Raw genomic sequence first — 21,145 nt, 5'->3', positions numbered from 1 at the left:
CAGAGACATCATTTCCATAGAGAGGAGGCTTTGCATGGTCAGCTGATCCTCCAGTGAACTGAGAAGGTTTATAGTCCTGTGAGTTCAACACTGCAGGACTCACATGTGTCAGTCAGCAGAAAGCACCATGACTCTCATCACCATCCTCATCTGGACGCTGGCCTGCTGCTGTTTCACAGGTTCATTCACTCAGCAACATTTCAAACATCATGTGCTGCCTTTCCTCTCCTTTCTTTCTGCTGAGAAATCAATGATCTGTTTCTGTGTGCAGGATGCAGCGGTCAGACTGTGACTGTGACTCAGCCTGCAGTCGAGACGTCTGCTCCAGGATCCACCGTCACTCTCACCTGTAAAACCAACAAAAATGTTCACAGTAATAATTGTATGTTCTGGTATCAACAGAAATCTGGACAGCCTCCAAAGCTCCTGATAAGATATGTGAGCACATGTGAATCAGGAACAGAACCTCGGTTTAGTGGCAGTGGAAGCGGCTCTGACTTCTCTATGACCATCACTGGACTGAAGGCTGAAGATGCAGCAGTTTATTACTGTCAGAGTCACCATGGTGGTTACGTGTTCACACAGTGATTTGTCGTCGTACAAAAACCTCCCTCAGTCAGACTGCAGAGACTCTGAGCTGTTACAGCAGGAACCACCTGCAGCTGCTGAAGAGGAAGAGACTGACACAGCCCACTGAACTCAGAGCTGACAGGAACCCACCCAGCACTATTCACTTCTTAATCTTAAATATACATAATCTTACTACTCATTGAGATTAAACCCAGTTAAAAACACATTATATGTAAAAGCAGCATTACACACAAACCTTATTGTGATCTCTGCTTCCCCGAATTAAAACAACAAACGCTCTTTAGCTTTTCCCCACATGTCTCCACTCGGTGTGCTTCACAGCAGGAGCATCTCTGGCCTCTCTGGAGTTATTATTTCATCATTATTATAAAGATCCTGATTCAAAATGACAAAGATCAATCTAATGAAGTCTTTAAAATGTTAAACGGTGGCTGATTAAAACCCTCTTATTCACATCAATCAATGAACTTATCCATTAGTTAACCTCAAATTCACATCTTAGTTAAAAACTTCAGGTTTTCTAAAAACCAGTTTCATTGAAGTTTCCTGAAATGTTTTTTTGTTCCATTATTGAAACCAAAAACAGCAGGAACATCCAAGAGACGTTGAGTTTGAACATGATTTGACCCCTGACCCCCCCTGAGACCACCAGTGCAAAGCAGAGGCTTTAGGACGAGCAGACGTACATCACAATCACAATCAAGTTTATTACCAGATACTTTGACACATACAAGGAATTAGCTTTGGTGTCTGGTGGTACGAACATAAACAATCTAAGAAAATAAGTTGCCATAGTAGGTAAAAAATATAAAGATAATATTAAGAAGTATTTACGACACATTTAAATTTAAAGGACCTTAAAAGCTAAAAAACTAAAATACTTAGGACAATGAATATGTGACAATATATGGCAAACTACAGTACATTATATTTAAAGTGGAGGGCTGTGCAGACATGTGTGCAAACATGTGTAAAATGCAGTCAGAGTTGAGCATGAACATGGCTCACAGAATTAAGAAAGGAAAAAGAACAAGGTGTTGTTCACATGATGTGCAATAATGTAATTCTGTGTGACTGGCGAAGCCACACACAGTCTACTATTCAACATACTTATTAGTACAAATGCTGTTCAACTATTGTTCTTCAAATCTTTATTCTTCCGCATCTTATTATTGTGCTTTCTTCCTGTATGTTCCTGCCTGTGTACATGACATAAACTGCTCACAACCAATTGCCCCTTGCAGGATTAATAAAGTTGTTGATTGATTGATTATTTCAACCAGATTTCACCGTCTAACTACTTCAGCATACTTTCAGCTAGAGACCATTCAAATATTAAAATGTTCAGCTCCTTCAGGACACTTTTCTTGTTTTTGACATTTATACTTTTTAAAATATACTGCTTTTTAAACTTTTATTTTGGGAGTATCCTTCAAATCCTCTTTTACCTACACCGTGTTTAAAATGCTGCTCCTTCAGCAGACTTTCAGCTACAGACTTCATTCCTACTTTGAAACGGTCACAAAACATTCAGTTATCACATTTGTATTCAGCTTTTTGATATCTTTTAGAGTTTCTAACTCATCAACGTTTAAGTTTTATATAATGGTTGTCTATGGGATGGACTCTTCAGGGCTAGAGTGCGTGACATCCTCACTTATGGCGCGTTTCCACTGCAGCGGGTAGCCCCGTTTAAGCGTCCTTAACCGTCCTCAAGCGGCCAGGCCGGTTTTTGGTGGCGTTTCCATATAGCCTAGTACCGGCCAGCGGGTACTTTTTCCCTCTTTTTCCGGCCTCATAAAATCGTGGTTCCCTCAGACAAGGGCCAGGGCTGAACTAGTGACGTCAACACTCTCGACTGCTGATTGGTCAGAGAGAATGGTCACAAGATTGCGCGCGAGTTCATCCCTAGCGTCGCATATATATCTAGAAGCAAGCTTGCAGCATTTTTATAAACAGCATTTTGTAAACGGATGAGCTACAAAAATGGCTACGTCTAATAAGAAAAGCACACCGTGGTCGACCGAGGAGGTGACGACGTTCCTACATCTCATTGGGGATGATCAAATCCAGCGGGAGCTCGACGGAACAACTCGAAATGTGAACAAAAACAAAGCCGATCGCCCCACCTACACTGCGTTGCTACCCCAGGTCCTAAACTGTAATGGAAATGCGCCACGGCCTGGGCCGGCCAGCGAGGCAGCCCGAGGCCAGAGCGAGGACGCTTAGGGACGCTTAAACGGGGCTACCCCGCTGCAGTGGAAACGCGCCATTAGAGTGCTGAGGGTGGTGCAGCTGCCTGGTTTGGCAACCCCACTATAACTATGTCCAAGATAGTCGTACTGTCACCAAAATCACACTGGTGCTTGTTTTTTCCATCTTATCGGAGAAGGATAATATGGAAACCTCATATTTTAATTGGCAGACTTCTAGAACAATTTGAAATAAGCAATAATCTTATGGACTTGATTCTTGATTTTTTAACCAATAGGACACAAAGAGTGTGCGTGAATGGGACCTTATCTGATCAAGTCAGCTCCTCCACTGGCTACCCCACAAGGATGTATCCTTTCGCCACTATTATTTATACTTAACACTAATATGTGTCAAAGTAGGTGGGAAAATAGGACTATTTTAAAGTATACAGATGACTCTGTAATTGTTAGTGGGCTCCAGGACAATGAGACCAGCCACGGCCCTGTCTTTGACGACTTTGTCAGGTGGTGTGAGGAGTCCTATCTACAACTGAACATAAGCAAAACCAAGGATATGATCATTGATTTTAGAAGACATCCCCACATACATGAAGTCTTAACAATCGCAAATCAGAAAGTAGAATTAGTGCAATCATACAAATATCTGGGGACAATTATTGACTCAAAATTGAGCTCTGATCCAAAATGTGAAGCTGTGTGAAAAGGGGGCACCAGCGTTTGTACTGTCTTAGGAAACTGTCCTATTTAACATTGACAAAACCATGATGATTGTTGGGGAAATATTTTCCAAGGTCCATGACTTTGACCCAGTTTATCAGTTCAAACTGTCCTGACTGAGCACACGCACCTGTAACCTTGGCTGCTGTGCTCTCAGTGTTCTGTCTCCCTGTTCCTGCCTGTTGACGTCAGCTGATAGAGGTGTTATGATTCTATCTTGTTATGCACAATGTTGATTATTCTCTCTGAACTAGCTAAATACATGGGTCTGGCCGCAGGCACGGCTGCAGTGCACGCAGGGAGTGGAAGCAGAGCGCTGAACACTCACGGCTCTTATTAAAACGGCGCTTTCTCACCGGAGTACTTGTCCCCGTCATTCTTAAAGTACCGACACTAATGAAACGGAGGAATCGTACCGTTTTTAACGGCAGGGTATCGCGGTACCTTTCAAGTATCGGTACACCGTGCAACACTAGTCTGGGGTAGAGTTCTTCAGAATTGACGTGGCAACTCTCCCGTGCAGTCAGACCATGGCTGCTGTGACTTGTGATGTGAATCCTCCGGCCGAACCTCCTAAATAAACCATCAGTGTTTGACATCAAAGCTCCTGCTCTTCCCGTGTCTCTTTCCTGAGTCGGTGACTCCCACTGCATTGCTACACAGAAGTTTCCCTTACAATGATCATATTTTATCGTGCTTTTATCAAGTCGATTCTGTCTTTTTCATTCATGTCATGGTTTGGTAACCTGACTTTAAAGAGCAGAAACTCTCTGAGTCAGATCATCAAGTGGTCCAGCAGACTGATTGGTGAGCCACAGCTAAACCTGGAGACCCTGTACCTCAGGCAGTTACAGCGGTTATCCAGCTCCATATGAGACGATGACTCCCACCCTCTGCACTCAGAATTTAAGCTTCTTCCTTTGGGCCGGAGGTTACTTGTCCCAAAGAGTAGACCGAAGCGGTATAAAAACAGTTTTATCCCAGCAGCTATTGCACAAATTAACACATCATAGGAGTGTCACACAGATGCCAATTTATGTATTTAATTTTGAATTTTGAATGTCTATGTTTATACTAGAGTTTGTACTTGTGTTTTTCTTATTAAATGTTTTTGAGATTTGACGGAGCAGGGTGTACTTGTTATTTATCCTTTTATTATAGATATGTCTGTTGTTTGTGTTTGTTTTTAGAGTGTGTCAGGATGGATCCATTGTCCTTTTTTCTGCAAACAAAATCTACCTACGGGTACAAATAAAGAACCTGAACCTGAAGGTTTTTCATCTTCTGTCTAATATTATGTTGGTGTCTCGTTTCGGTCATAACGCCATTTGCTGGTTTCAGAATTATCTAACCGACCGTACTCAATGCGTCAGGTTGGGTAGTACTGTCTCTGAGCCTTTCACCTTGGAGAAGGGAGTTCCACAGGGCTCTAATTTGGGGCCCTTGCTCTTTTTATTATACATAAACAATATTTGTAATCAGATGCAATTTTATATATCATATTTATGCTGATGACACTATTGTATACTCATGTGCTCCTTCTCTGGATATGGCCGTTTCCAATTTAAAATCTGATTGTATTGTTAGGACGGGTGGCGCAGTGGTCTGTGCATCTGATCATCAGATCAAGGGGGAGTGCTGGGGAACTCCAGTTCGAAACCCGCTCCTGCCGCCACTGCGTCAGGCCGTTGTGTCCTTGGGCAAGACACTTCACCCGGATTTGCTCCTGTGGGTATTGTCCACAGTACATGTATAATACCAATGTGTACCTGTAAAAGCGTGAAGATGGACGGTGTGGCGCAGTGCGCTGTGCAATGATCATCAGATCAAGGGGTGAAACCCGCCGCTGCTGCTTCTGTAAAGCCGGTGTGTCCTTGGGCAAGACACTTCACCTGAACTTGCTCCTGTGGGTATTGTCCACAGTATCTGACCATTGCATGTGTAATGTGTGTATATGTAAAGCGCTTTGAGTCATTGATAAAGCGCTATAATAAATGTAAGGAATTATTATCACGCTGCAGCATGCGCTTCTTGATTCTAAAGTGCTATTGAACGGTAAGAAAACCAAATCAATGCTTTTTGCTCCCAAGTCAGCGTCCTCTTGCCTCTCCATTGACACCCTTGCTGTTGTCTCTGTTGAGTTTGTTGATACATACAAATATCTGGGCTTTTAGTTGGACAGAAATCTAAAATGTAAACACCACATTGAAGTTCTAACTAAGAAATTGAAATTCACTCTTAGCTTGCTTTACAGACTTAAACGTTGTTTTTCAACATCTTCCCGTAAAAGGTTGGTCTCTGGCTTATTCCTGTCCCAGCTTGACTACGGTGATACAATCTATAGATTTGCCTGTCCCACTGTTTTGGCCAAACATGACCCACTCTACCATGCTGCACTGCAATACATATCAAATGCACCCTATAGGACTCATCATTGCACACTGTATAGCCTAACTGGATGGTCCTCACTTAGTATGGGTAGGATGCAGCATTGGTTTTTATTATTGTATAAAGCCATTTTAGGTAAGCTTCCACTGTATATATGTAATAATAATAATAATAATAATCCTTATATTTATTATAGCGCTTTTATCAATGACTCTCAAAGCGCTTTACAGATACACATTACACATACAGATCATACATGTAATGGTCATCTACTGTGGACAATACCCACAGGAGAAAATTCGGGTGAAGTGTCTTGCCCAAGGACACAACGGCCTGACGCAGTGGGGCGGGAGCGGGTTTCGAACTGGAGTTCACCAACACCCCCTTGATCTGATGATCAAACGCACAGGCCACTGCGCCACCCGTCCCTGATATGCCAGATTTGCTCCAGTTTGTGAGTCTTACAACCTCAGAACCAGTGCCTGGATACGGTTCCAGGTTCCTGTCGTGCGGACTGAGGCTGGAAAAAGGAGTCTTTTTCATTATGGTCCTTGGTCTTGGAATGACCTTCAATCAAGCCTCAAACTGATGGCTCTTGTCCCTATAGCCTGTTTTAAATTGAAGGTGTCTGAGGTCCTTACCAACAGCTGCTCTTGCAGTAATAAGTAGCGTACCTTTCTTACTGTCCCAAATGTGCACAATGTAGTGACTGCTTTTCGTCTTTTGTTTACTGAGTTGTGTTCTCTGTATTTTATATGTCTGTGTTATGTGTAAGAACATGTAACGTTGCTGCCTTCTTGGCCAGGTCAGCATTGTAAATGAGATTTGTCTCAATGTTTTCATCTGGTTAAATAAAGGTTAAATAAATGTAAAACATTTGTTATAAAGCCATGGAAAGAGATGCACAATGCAACTTAGAGACTAAGTGAACAAAGAGAGAGGAGAAAATAGACGCAACAAGTCCACAAAGAACTGTATAATGATGAGAAAGAAGCATGACGCCACAAAGAAGTGCTAAATTACTTCATAAAGAGGCAAAACAACTACAAAGAGACCCAGACAGACTCTAGATTGTTATACAGGGCGACTGCAAAGCGATAAAGACTCACAAGAGAACTTTGCTCCGATAAAGAAAGGACTTTTATGTCACGGTATCTCAGATTCAGTGCATGATGTAAAAGATTCAAATGTCTTTACATACTCCTATGTTGACACATGAGGGCAGCATTGTCGTTTCTTCATGCAGATGTAACACAGACAACTCTCAGAGAAGATTTGTTGGCCTTAATGCACAATTATCCAGTTTTTAAATAAGGTTATTGCTGGTTTTACTGCTGGTACTGGTAGTCTACATCCAGGGTGAGATACTGATTTGAGTCTACAGAGAGTGCATTAACCAGCCTTTACAGAAATAGGGTTATTTTAGTTTAATGTTCAAACTGTTCTTCATATAAAATAGTTTGCATTCAGTAGCTATGTTTTATTTCTCTGTCTCTGAGCTGTAATTGATTTGAAATGAAAGTCACTCCCACCACCAAGAGCTGAAGATGCATGAAGTGACTGCTGTATGGGAGCTAATGTCGGCCTCATAGTAAACAAGAACCTCCCTCGTATGAAACAGCGTACAGAGTGCTGAGCTGTGACCTGACCTGAGGTTCTGATACACACCACCGGCACAGACGCACAGAAACGACATGAGCCCCAGTCAGAGGGGAAGTGAAACTCAAATGTTCCCCTTTCCTAATCCAGATGTTCAATTATATACATAGTCACTCAGAAAAAAAGGCCATCTCTGATGAGAGATTAATGTAAAACAGGATCTACAGTGTGACACTATGTGACTAGTACTGTGTTGCACATTTATTAACCAGGCAATACATTAAATGCATAGATCAGGGGTGTCTTGTACATTTTTTTTTTGCCGATTCAAAAGTATAATGGAATATGGCCCACACCTGACACTTCATCTTGTCTTATAATATACTTCTTAAATATATATGTTGACTTATATTACATAGTAGTATTCATGTGGTAATAAACCCACTTTTCAAATACATTTAAGTTGAAAACATTTTCTAACAAATCTTAGTTGATGAAAAAAAGCCCAATAACTTATTTGCATAACAAGCTTGAAATATATACTTCATATTTCCCCTTATCTTAAGCAATCTGAGGCTCCTGTTTTAAGGAATGAGCTGCCAACACTTGTTATAACAAAATCAATGAAACCCTATGGAGAGCTGTGAGCTTTTTTTCTTAAATCATATTCAGGTAACAAGCATGATTTACATTTGATTGATTTAACTTATAACTTAATTTATGAGGCAGAATACCTCACCTCTAGTGAGTGGCCCAGCCTTTTGTATGTGTTTCTCTATGTGGCCCCTCATTGAGGTAACATCATCCAGTCTTGACAGACCTGTTAGATATTAGATGTCTCTCTGTTGCATGGCATGCTGTGTCTCTATTCAGTGGATTTGATAACAAGAAGGGACATCCTAGAGAATCAAACACTCAGTGGATATTGAGTTCAATGTAGATCGATTTGCCAGCGGGGGAACTGTTAAACTGTTCATGAGATACTTCAGAAAGAAGTGGAAACAAGGAAATATGTTTGCAGAGAAAAGAAAGTACCTAGAAGAGCATTACCCTCACATTTCAGAGTGACTCTGAATGACCAAATGATGTTCAAGAGATGTTAAATCGTAACTAAAACTCACCTCAACTGCATTTTGGTTCCTCAAGGACAGGTGTCTGTGTGACGTGTGACATGTCATTTGCATGATTGTAATGCTTCACTGCTCCTCACAGTTTTAAGGGCTTGAGTCACGTAGAGTCTGAACCGTGTTCCTGCACTCATCCTGAGAACTGGAGATCATGTTGTCAGTAACTCTGCTTGTCATGTTGGGCTTTCTGTGTCAGGGTGAGAGACTTTGAAAATGTATCATCTGAAATGATAGGAGTAATGTATGTGTGGTTCAATGTGTGTCTTTTCTTTTCATGTTTGCATCCAATGTGCTTTGTCTTTAACTCTTTCTATTATCATTTAAACTGCTGCTCCATGTTGTTGGTTATCTAACATTTCACTTCTCATTTCAGAGTCTTCTGCCAACAAGTTCCTGACTCAGACTGACTCATCCAAGTCTGTTAGTGCTGGAGGGACTGTGACCATCAGCGCTACAGGGAGCTCTAATATTGGTTCCTATCTCAGTTGGTATCTTCAGAAACCTGGACAGGCTCCTAAACTTCTTATTTACTCATCATCATCTCTGTTCTCTGGAACTGAGCCTAGATTCAGTGGTACTAGCTCTGGTGCTCAGTACACTTTAACCATCAGTAACGTTAAGGATGTTGATGCAGGAGATTACTATTGTCTTGGTGATCATGGTGGTGGCGTGTTCACACAGTGATTTAGAGCCGTACAAAAACCTCCTTCAGTCTGAAGTAAAGCGTCCTGCTGCAGCTGCAGAGGTGAAGAGACTGAGAGGAGGAGAACTGGTCCAGTGAACACAAGAGTCATCAAGCAGAACCACCATGAACCCAAATAAAGCTGAAACACACTCTCAGACACTCTTCAACACCCTGTTTAAACTATATTATTGTCACCCTGAACATTGAGCTGACAGGAACTTCACCAAACACTAACTCCATATTCACATTATGTTGAAAATATATATTCTTAAAAATCTAAAAATCTACTCTCAGCTCAGATTAAAGGCTGATCTTATTTATGAGCCATAAACTTTCTGCCTCACTAAAAATCAAGTTCACATTAGGATCAAATTCTTAATCACGATAAAACAGTGTAGTAACTTTCCTTCACCACCAGGTCAATTTCATTGCCAATTAAAAAATAAATATCCAAAGCTTTATCTTGTTCTGCTGATAGAAGTGCAGAATGTTATAAAACCTTTTAATGTCTTACTACTTTAAATAAAACACCAAACACTTCATCATGTTATTTATCAGAGAAAGCTTTATTAGGAACATCCTGAATCATCAACAAGACAGTTACTAAGCACACTCTCATCTCTGCTGAGCTTCACACATCACTCTCTAAGTTGCTGCTGTCCAACACTTTACAGCAGTGTTGTTCTCGGCCACACAAAGCTTCACTTTCCTCTACAAACATTAAAGCTCCTGATGATCAGAGCAGCATGTGTTCTCCTGGGCTCCAGCGGCCCCTCTAGCCCCCACACTGGCTCCTGTGGAGGGACTGGGTCTGGCTGTGGGCATGATGGAGGACCTTGCAGGAGTACAGCTCTCCTGACATCCAGCTCTCCTGGCTCAGGCTCAGGCTGCTGCTGCTGCTGTAGCGTCCGCTCTTCTCCTCCTCCGAGCTGCTCAGGACCCCCTCTGTCACCTGTGTGCCGTCCACCTCCCAGCTCACCACGGCTCCCTGAGGAGAGTAGCCGGTCAGCAGGCAGGCCAGCGTGAGCGAGCCCCCAGAGAGCTGCTCAGAGGAGGAGGGGGCCAGCAGAGAGACGGAGGGCCTGAGCATGGAGCCCGCTGCAGGGGAGAGAGACACAAGGAGCAGATGAACTTCCACTGAGGGACAGACGCTGTGAGACAGAGTCCATACAGGACACATTCAAACATTCAGAGGCTTTACTGTCATATGCACAGTAGCTGCAGTGAATCAGAACCAGAGTCAGAATACCTTTAGTAGTCCCTCAGAGGCGACATTCACGCTGTTACAGCAGAAAAGAGCCAAAGACAGCTTCATGTTACGTAGAAGCATGCATACAAAAGTATTCAAGTAAAAAAAAGTTATAATAAAAAGTTACACAATTTACAAAATACACATCCTGTAACAGTTCTGAGGATTTAGCAGCCAGGTATATATTGCATATATTGCACATATTGCACATATTGCACATAGGCGATGTAGATAAGGCAATGAAAAGCCCAAGGTTCCTCCAACAATGCAACATACAAATATGTAGGACATAAAACAATAAAACATATTTTAAAAACATTCAAATAGTGCCAGAACAAACAGAACGAGGAAGGAAATGAGGGTTTAATAAATAAAATAAAATGTTAAACTTGACGTTTGGAGTCAGAGTGTTATTCTGTAGCTCTCATCAGAACAAGAATTATACATTGAAGGTACAGGACAGAGAAAGTGGGGGTCAGCTGTGAGCATGAGCTGTGATCACAAGAGGAGCTGAGGCATGGGAGAACACGAGGGTTTCATTCATAAAATCAAACGGTGATACTTTATATCATTCTGGCATTTAAAATAATGAATCTTCTTCTTTGGCACTCATCAAAACTCCTGAAGAGTTACATGAAAGTAAGCAACGTAATGAAGGTGTTCATGTAATGATCATTATATGAAAAGCTTTATCTCTGCTTTACAATGTTTCAGAATGAATAACTCATCTCTGAAATCATTTACTGTTCAGAAAAACAAAAAGTAACATCTCATACAGTTGAAGACTTTGTCATCTGTTTGTTTCACTTCCTTTGAACTCTTTTAAACTAACGGACTGTGAACGCACCCTGCAGCGACTCTGAACGTACAAAAACACACTTTAATGTGTTTTAACGGATCCTCAGCAGATTTTATATGAAACACTTGTTGAATGTTAAAATGTATAACAATTAAAAAGTAAATCACAATTAGATGTTATGACAGAGCAGCTGTTCTTTGGTCAATTGTGAGCTAAAAATATTTTTATATCTTATTAGAAAAGAAAAGTAAAACGTACATATAATTCACCGTAACATCTTCTTCAATATTACAATAAAACTAACTTCGCTTAATGTTTTTAAATTCTTCAGACAAGCTTTATAGATTTAAAAAATATCAACATAATGTAAATTATCCCAAATAATTTGTTGATTTATCAAATTCTGATGCAAAAGTAAATGTAATGTTTTCTGTGTTAGAAAATACAAATCTCTGGTACTTACAGTGAACGATGAGTTTGGTTCCTCCACCAAAAGTGTACCACAGTGATACAAACTCATTGAGTGGCCGTACAAAAACCTCCTGCACTGTCAGCAAGCATGTATCACTGAGAAAGCTCCCTGATCTCACTGATAACAGAGACACATATACCGTTTTTAAATCAACAAAGCTTTTCTAAAGATATGGATTACATCTCTGGAAGAATTAAGATGATTTATGTCATTTCTCATCACTTTTCTACACCTGGCAGAGAAACCATTACAGTCTTCTACACAACTAACTTTGTCAGTTTTATATTAGTTTCTACACGGTTAAATGAACACGAGGCTTTTAAATAATAGTTATTAACAAATGTATTTGAAACAGAACTGAAACATGTTATTGATCTACAGTGAATCTCTGTATGTATGTTAATGTCAGACAAACAGACATATCATACCAACCACAGTGGACACAAACTCAAATCCTCATCTCCACTCCTGATATAAATATGTTCTTCCATTCAGATGATAGACGGTGTAAATCCAGACAGTGTTCCTCCTGGTTTCGTGTCCCACGTTGCCTTCAGTGTGCTGAGAGCAGAGACATCATTTCCATAGAGAGGAGGCTTTGCATGGTCAGCTGATCCTCCAGTGAACTGAGAAGGTTTATAGTCCTGTGAGTTCAACACTGCAGGACTCACATGTGTCAGTCAGCAGAAAGCACCATGACTCTCATCACCATCCTCATCTGGACGCTGGCCTGCTGCTGTTTCACAGGTTCATTCACTCAGCAACATTTCAAACATCATGTGCTGCCTTTCCTCTCCTTTCTTTCTGCTGAGAAATCAATGATCTGTTTCTGTGTGCAGGATGCAGCGGTCAGACTGTGACTGTGACTCAGCCTGCAGTCGAGACGTCTGCTCCAGGATCCACCGTCACTCTCACCTGTAAAACCAGCAGAGATATTCCTAATGTTAATTGTATGTCCTGGTATCAACAGAAATCTGGACAGCCTCCAAAGCTCCTGATAAGATATACGAGCACACTATTATCAGGAACAGAACCTCGGTTTAGTGGCAGTGGAAGCGGCTCTGACTTCTCTATGACCATCACTGGACTGAAGGCTGAAGATGCAGCAGTTTATTACTGTCAGAGTTACCACAGTGGTTACGTGTTCACACAGTGATTTGTCGTCGTACAAAAACCTCCCTCAGTCAGACTGCAGAGACTCTGAGCTGTTACGGCAGGAACCACCTGCAGCTGCTGAAGAGGAAGAGACTGACACAGCCCACTGAACTCAGAGCTGACAGGAACCCACCCAGCACTATTCACTTCTTATTCTTAAATATACACATGTTAATGAATTAATGAGATTAAACCCAGTCCGAAACACATTATATGTAAAAGCAGCATTACACACAAACCTTATTGTGATCTCTGCTTCCCCGAATTAAAACAACAAACGCTCTTTAGCTTTTCCCCACATGTCTCCACTCGGTGTGCTTCACAGCAGGAGCATCTCTGGCCTCTCTGGAGTTATTATTTCATCATTATTATAAAGATCCTGATTCAAAATGACAAAGATCAATCTAATGAAGTCTTTAAAATGTTAAACGGTGGCTGATTAAAACCCTCTTATTCACATCAATCAATGAACTTATCCATTAGTTAACCTCAAATTCACATCTTAGTTAAAAACTTCAGGTTTTCTAAAAACCAGTTTCATAGAACTTTCCTGAAATGTTTTTTTGTTCCATTATTGAAACCAAAAACAGCAGGAACATCCAAGAGACGTTGAGTTTGAACATGATTTGACCCCTGACCCCCCCTGAGACCACCAGTGCAAAGCAGAGGCTTTAGGACGAGCAGACGTACATCACAATCACAATCAAGTTTATTACCAGATACTTTGACACATACAAGGAATTAGCTTTGGTGTCTGGTGGTACGAACATAAACAATCTAAGAAAATAAGTTGCCATAGTAGGTACAAAATATAAAGATAATATTAAGAAGTATTTACACCAAATTTAAATTTAAAAGACCTTAAAGCTAAAACTCTAAAACACTTAGGACAATGAATATATGGCAATATATGGCAAACTACAGTACATTATATTTAAAGTGGAGGGCTGTGCAGACATGTGTAAAATGCAGTCAGAGTTGAGCATGAACATGGCTCACAGAATTAAGAAAGAAGAAAGAACAAGATGTTGTTCACATGATGTGCAATAATGTAACTCTGTGTGGCTGTTCAACTATTGTTCTTCAAATCTTTATTCTTCCGCTTCTCATTATTGTGCTTTCTTCCTGTATGTTCCTGCCTGTGTACATGACATAAGCTGCAGTTGTTGATTGATTGATTATTTAACCAGATTTCGCCGTATAACTACTTCAGCATACTTTCAGCTACAGACTTCATTCCAACTTTGAAACGGTCACAAAACATTCAGTTATCACATTTGTAATCAGCTTTTTGATATCTTTTAGAGTTTCTCACTCATCAACGTTTAAGTTTTGGTAAATGTTCAGGCCGTTGTAGATTATATAATGGTTGTCTATGGGATGGACTCTTCAGGGCTAGAGAGCGTGACATCATCACTTAGTGTAGAGGGTGGTGCAGCTGCCTGGTTTGGCACCCCCACTATAACACCTTATTAAAAAAGCTAAAGCTGATTACTATCTGATCTTAACCACTGATTGTTTTAATGACCATTCTAAATTCTGGAAAACAATTAAATCACTTCACAACAAGAAGGTTTCTAGTTTCCCACAAAAACTGAAGGTCAGTGATTCTTTTATTTCAGATTCAGATGGTGTGTCTAATGCTTTCAATGCTCACTTCAAAAAGGCTGGTCACATTTTTGATGAGCAAAGGCATGACTCTCTAAATGGTTGTACTCACAGCCCTAGTCAAGAGATGAACTCCCCTGTTTTTGATTTTGCTTCTTTCTCAGTCTCTGAAGTCTTACAGGGTTTGCACTCAATCGACCCTAAAAAGTCTGTCGAGCCTGACGGCCTCGACCCGTTCTTTTTCAAAATTGCAGCTCAGATTATAGCACAACCAGTGACTGATATTTGTAATCTCTCCCTGTCCACTCACACACTGCCAGCTGTGTGGAAGCAAGCTCTGGTATTGCCCCTCTTGAAAGCTGGTGATCCCACGGAGTTGAATAACTATCGTCCTATCTCAAATCTTTCTGTGTTATCAAAGATTCTTGAGTCCCTAGTTTCTACTCAGCTAAAACTTTTTTTAAATTCACATAACATCCTTAACCCTGCAATCTGGATTCAGATCAAAGCACAGTACTGTGACCGCCAGTCTGAAAGTCTTAGACGATATTAAGGCTGCTTTGGATTACAAATCTGTTTGTGTTGCATTGTTTATTGACTTAGCCAAAGCATTTGACACTGTAGATCACCACATTATGTCTAATGTTATGTTGGTGTCTCGTTTCGGTCATAACGCCATTTGCTGGTTTCAGAGTTATCTAACCGACCGTACTCAATGCGTCAGGTTGGGTAGTACTGTCTCTGAGCCTGTCACCTTGGAGAAGGGAGTTCCACAGGGCTCTATTTTGGGGAACATGCTCTTTTTATTATATGTAAATAATATTTGTAATCAGATGCAATTTTCTACCTATCATATGTATGCTGATGACACTATTGTATACTCATGTGCTCCTTCTCTGGATATGGCTGTTTCAAATTTAAAATCTGATTGTATCACTTAGCAGCATGCGCTTCTTGATTATAAACGGCTATTGAACGGTAAGACAATCAAAGCAATGCTTTTTGCTCCCAAGTCAGCGTCCTCTTGCCTCTCCATTGACACCCTTGCTGTTGTCTCTGTTGAGTTTGTTGATACATACAAATATCTGGACTTTTGGTTGGACAGAAATCTAAACTTTAAACACCACATTGAAGTTCTAACTAAGAAATTGAAGTTCACTCTTGGCTTCCTTTACAGACTTAAACGTTGTTTTTCAACTTCTTCCCGTAAAAGGTTGGTCTCTGGCTTATTCCTGTCCCAGCTTGACTACACTGTAAAATGTTTGGCTGTAAAATTACAGTATATTACTGGCTACTAGTTGCATGGATTTCACAGTAATTGACTGTAAATATTTCACAGTAATTTACTGTAGATATTTTACAGTAAATTAGAATACAAGTACAACTAAATACTGCGACTTTACAGTTGACATGCCCATGGAATTACTGTAATATAGCAGTACAGAGCTGTGGTATTATGGTACCTTGCTGTACATAGATTACAGTAATTACCTGTATTTTCACACTATTACTGTAGAAGTAATGCAACACAGTAGCCAGTAATTTAATGTAAATATACAAATGTAAATAATACGATAATATATTGTAAATTTGACTAGTTAACTGGGATTTTACCATAACTACACAATTCAATCAGCTCAATCAACAAAGAAAAACAAAGAAAATGCCCATTTTAACTTTGTATTACTCCATTGAAGTGCAAAGTACATTTCACAGTGTCTTGGACATGTTGTTACGGCCCCAACTTCTACTCCGCGGTAGTGGCTCGTGCTCAGACCCGCAACATGAAAGAATACACGCAATAACCGGTACTTGGTAACGAGCATTTATTGATTATCAGCCGTTTGCTCACACAAGCAAAACGGGAAACAAAAAGAGGTCTGGAGGACTGGCCAACAGGAACAAACAGAAGGAGGTGAACCCGAGCCAGCCACACCACGGATCGTAGGACCCAGAGCTCCCCCCCTAACCAGAAATCAATTATAAACCCTATGGGAAACAAAATAACGCCGCGAATACTGGACTACCAGGTCCTCCAGGCTAAACATAAACACATCTGCAAAAATATGGCCTACAGCTCAAAATGGCAAAGAAGTATTCTGGAGAGTGTCTCCCGGCGTTAGGATAGGCGAGACATCCTTCTCCTCCAGCTTCTCTTTATATATACACGGCTGAGTGGAATTTGGAACACCTGGGCAGAGGCGGAGCCAGGGGAAGACCAGGTGCACCTGGGCAGAGGCGGAGCCAGGTGCACCTGCGCAGCAGGGAGACAGAAAATAAAACAAGGAGGGGAGCACGTGTCTACACAGACATCCACTCGAAGTCAACTATTTTTCTGAAGAATGTGCTGACATGGGGGTTTAAATTGCCATGCCTCTTTTTGGCTTTCGAGCCCGTCTCAGGGTTAATGCCCAGGAAGCACCTGGAAACAATAAGCCAAGACAACAATTTCAATTTGACATAGATTTATATGTTGCATCGTTTATTTTAAGGCACATGCAGCGGTGCCCCTTTTAATTTAAGTAAAACCTGCACCAAAAAAGAAATTAGTATTTAAAGCCAAGCAAGAGCGATAAAAGCAAGAAAATCACTTAATTTGTTGTGTTATCACAGAGGATGGTCTGAATACAGTATTGTACTGTGAAATAATACAGTAACATGTTGTGAAATCCTGGTAATCATGTATCCTGTACATTCACAGTAATTAACTGTGCCTGTATTGATTTCACTGTGAAATTCAAAATTACAGTATTATATTGTGAACATCACAGGTAAAGACTGTAAAGTGGTAAAACAGTAATTTATTGTAAAATATTACAGCTAAATATTGTGAAATCATGGTTATATTTTACAGTGTAGGATGCAGCATTGGTTTTTATTATTGTATAAAGCCATTTTAGGTAAGCTTCCACTGTATATATGTGCCAGATTTGCTCCAGTTTGTGACTCTTACAACCTCAGACCCAGTGCCTGGATACGGTTCCAGGTTCCTGCCGTGTGGACTGAGGCTGGAAAAAGGAGTCTTTTTTATTATGGTCCTTGGTCTTGGAATGACCTTCAATCAAGCCTCAAACTGATGGCTCTTGTCCCTATAGCCTGTTTTAAATTGAAGTTGTCTGAGGTCCTTACCACCAGCTGCTCTTGCAGTAATAAGTTATGTTATGTTATGTTATGTTTGTTTATACTCCTGTTCTTCCTTGTAAAGCGACCTTGGGTATTATGAAAGGCGCTATAGAAATCCAAGTTATTATTATTATTATTTAAGTAGTGTACCTTTCTTACTGTCCCAAATGTGCACAATGTAGTGACTGCTTTTCGTCTTTTGTTTACTGAGTTGTGTTCTCTGTATTTTATATGTCTGTGTTATGTGTAAGAACGTGTAACGTTGCTGCCTTCTTGGCCAGGTCAGCATTGTAAATGAGAATTTGTCTCAATGTTTTCATCTGGTTAAATAAAGGTTAAATAAATTAAAACAATTTGTTATAAAGCCATGGAAAGAGATGCACAATGCAACTTAGAGACAAAATGAACAAAGAGAGAGGAGAAAATAGACGCAACAAGTCCACAAAGAAATGCAAAATGATGAGAAAGAGGCATGACGCCACAAAGAAGTGCTAAATTACTTCATAAAGAGGCAAAACAACTACAAAGAGACCCAGACAGACTCTAGATTGTTATACAGGGCGACTGCAAAGCGATAAAGACCCACAAGAGAACTTTGCTCCGATAAAGAAGGGACTTTTATGTCACTGTATCTCAGATTCTGTGCATGATGTGAAAGATTAAAATGTCTTTACATACTCCTATTTCGACACAAGAGGGTAGCATTGTTGTTTTTCATGCAGATGTAACACAGACAACTCTAAGAGAAGATTTGTTGGCCTTGATGCACAATTATCCAGTTTTTAAATAAGGTTATTGCTGGTTTTACTGCTGGTACTGGTAGTCTACATCCAGGGTGAGATACTGATTTGAGTCTACAAGGAGTGCATTAACCAGCCTTTACATAAATAGGGTTGGTTTAGTTTAATGTTCAAACTGTTCTTCATATAAATAGTTTGCATTCAGTAGCTATGTTTTATTTCTCTGTTTCTGAGCTGTAGTGGATTTGAAATGAAAGTCACTCCCACCACCAAGAGCTGAAGATGCATGAAGTGACTGCTGTATGGGAGCTAATGTCGGCCTCATAGAGTCATACAAGAAACTCCCTCGTATGAAACAGCGTACAGAGTGCTGAGCTGTGACCTGACCTGAGGTTCTGATACGCACCACCGGCACAGACGCACAGAAACTACATGAGCCCCAGTCAGAGGGGAAGTGAAACTCAAATGTTCCCCTTTCCTAATACATATGTTCAATTATATACATAGTCACTAAGAAAAAAAGGCCATCTCTGATGAGAGATTAATGTAAAACAGGATCTACAGTGTGACACTATGTGACTAGTACTGTGTTGCACATTTATTAACCAGGCAATACAATACAATGCATAGATCAGGGGTGTCTTGTACATTTTTTATTTGCCGATTCAAAAGTATAATGGAATATGGCCCACACCTGAAACTTCATCTTGTCTTATAATATACTTCTTAAATATATATGTTGACTTATATTACATAGTAGTATTCATGTGGCAATAAACCCACTTTTCAAATACATTTAAGTTGAAAACATTTTCTAACAAATCTTAGTTGATAAAAAAAGCCCAATAACTTATTTGCATAACAAGCTTGAAATATATACTTCATATTTCCCCTTATCTTAAGCAATCTGAGGCTTCTGTTTTAAGGGATGAGCTGCCAACACTTGTTATAACAAAATAAATGAAACCCTATGGAGAGCTGTGAGCTTTTTTACTTAAATCATATTCAGGTAACAAACATCATTTACATTTGATTGATTTAACTTATAACTTAATTTATGAGGCAGAATACCTCACCTCTAGTGAGTGGCCCAGCCCTTTGTATGTGTTTCTCTATGTGGCCCCTCATTGAGGTAAAATCATCCAGTCTTGACAGACCTGTTAGATATTAGATGTCTCTCTGTTGCATGGCATGCTGTGTCTCTATTCAGTGGATTTGATAACAAGAAGGGACATCCTAGAGAATCAAACACTCAGTGGATATTGAGTTCAATGTAGATCGATTTGCCAGCGGGGGAACTGTTAAACTGTTCATGAGATACTTCAGAAAGAAGTGGAAACAAGGAAAGATGTTTGCAAATAAAAGAACGTACCTAGAAGAGCATTACCCTCACATTTCAGAGTGACTCTGAATGACCAAATGATGTTCAAGAGATGTTAAACCATAACTAAAACTCACCTCAACTGCATTTTGGTTTCTCAAGGACAGGTGTCTGTGTGACGTGTGACATGTCATTTGCATGATTGTAATGCTTCACTGCTCCTCACAGTTTTAAGGTCTTGAGTCACGTAGAGTCTGAACCGTGTTCCTGCACTCATCCTGAGAACTGGAGATCATGTTGTCAGTAACTCTGCTTGTCATGTTGGGCTTTCTGTGTCAGGGTGAGAGACTTTGAAAATGTATCATCTGAAATGATAGGAGTAATGTATGTGTGGTTCAATGTGTGTCTTTTCTTTTCATGTTTGCATCCAATGTGCTTTGTCTTTAACTCTTTATATTATCATTTAAACTGCTGCTCCATGTTGTTGGTTATCTAACATTTCACTTCTCATTTCAGAGTCTTCTGCCAACAAGTTCCTGACTCAGACTGACTCATCCAAGTCTGTTAGTGCTGGAGGGACTGTGACCATCAGCGCTACAGGGAGCTCAGATATTGGTGCTGATCTCAGTTGGTATCTTCAGAAACCTGGACAGGCTCCTAAACTTCTTATATACTCATCATCAACTCTGTTCTCTGGAACTGAGCCTAGATTCAGTGGTACTAGATCTGGTGCTCAGTACACTTTAACCATCAGTAACGTTAAGGATGTTGATGCAGGAGATTACTATTGTCTTGGTCTTCATGGTGATGGCACGTTCACACAGTGATTTAGAGCCGTACAAAAACCTCCTTCAGTCTGAAGCAAAGCGTCCTGCTGCAGAGACTGAGAGGAGGAGAACTGGTCCAGTGAACACAAGAGTCATCAAGCAGAACCACCATGAATCCAAATAAAGCTGAAACACACTCTCAGACACTCTTCAACACCCTGTTTAAACTATATTATTGTCACCCTGAACATTGAGCTGACAGGAACTTCACCAAACACTAACTCCATATTCACACTATGTTGAAAAATCAATTCTTAAAAATCTAAAAATCTACTCTCAGCTCAGATTAAAGGCTGATCTTATTTATGAGCCATAAACTTTCTGCCTCACTAAAAATCAAGTTCACATTAGGATCAAATTCTTAATCACGTTAAAACAGTGTAGTAACTTTCCTTCACCACCAGGTCAATTTCATTGCCACTTAAAAAATAAATATCCAAAGCTTTATCTTGTTCTGCAGATAGAAGTGCAGAATGTTATAAAACCTTTTAATGTCTTACTACTTTAAATAAAACACCAAACACTTCA

The 21,145-nt window shown here is 40.3% G+C and overlaps 3 gene segments (V, D, J or C); 2 read left to right on the top strand and 1 right to left on the bottom strand.

Moving 5' to 3' along the window:
- Window positions 1–37: 37 nt before the first annotated feature.
- On the top strand, window positions 38–606 carry LOC117535074. The segment is given in 2 exon segments: window positions 38–179; window positions 272–606. Coding segments are annotated over 2 exon segments (393 nt in total).
- A 9,259-nt stretch (window positions 607–9,865) lies between these two features.
- LOC117535076 lies at window positions 9,866–11,878 on the bottom strand. The segment is given in 2 exon segments: window positions 9,866–10,421; window positions 11,835–11,878. A coding segment is annotated over 1 exon segment (315 nt).
- Window positions 11,879–12,388: 510 nt separating this feature from the next.
- Window positions 12,389–13,019, top strand: LOC117535071. The segment is given in 2 exon segments: window positions 12,389–12,590; window positions 12,683–13,019. Coding segments are annotated over 2 exon segments (393 nt in total).
- Window positions 13,020–21,145: the final 8,126 nt, after the last annotated feature.

Source organism: Gymnodraco acuticeps, unplaced genomic scaffold (assembly GCF_902827175.1).
Source record: "Gymnodraco acuticeps unplaced genomic scaffold, fGymAcu1.1, whole genome shotgun sequence".
Classification (NCBI taxonomy): domain Eukaryota; kingdom Metazoa; phylum Chordata; class Actinopteri; order Perciformes; family Bathydraconidae; genus Gymnodraco; species Gymnodraco acuticeps.
Note: the sequence above shows the minus strand (reverse complement) of the source record. Positions and strands in the feature narration are given on the sequence as shown.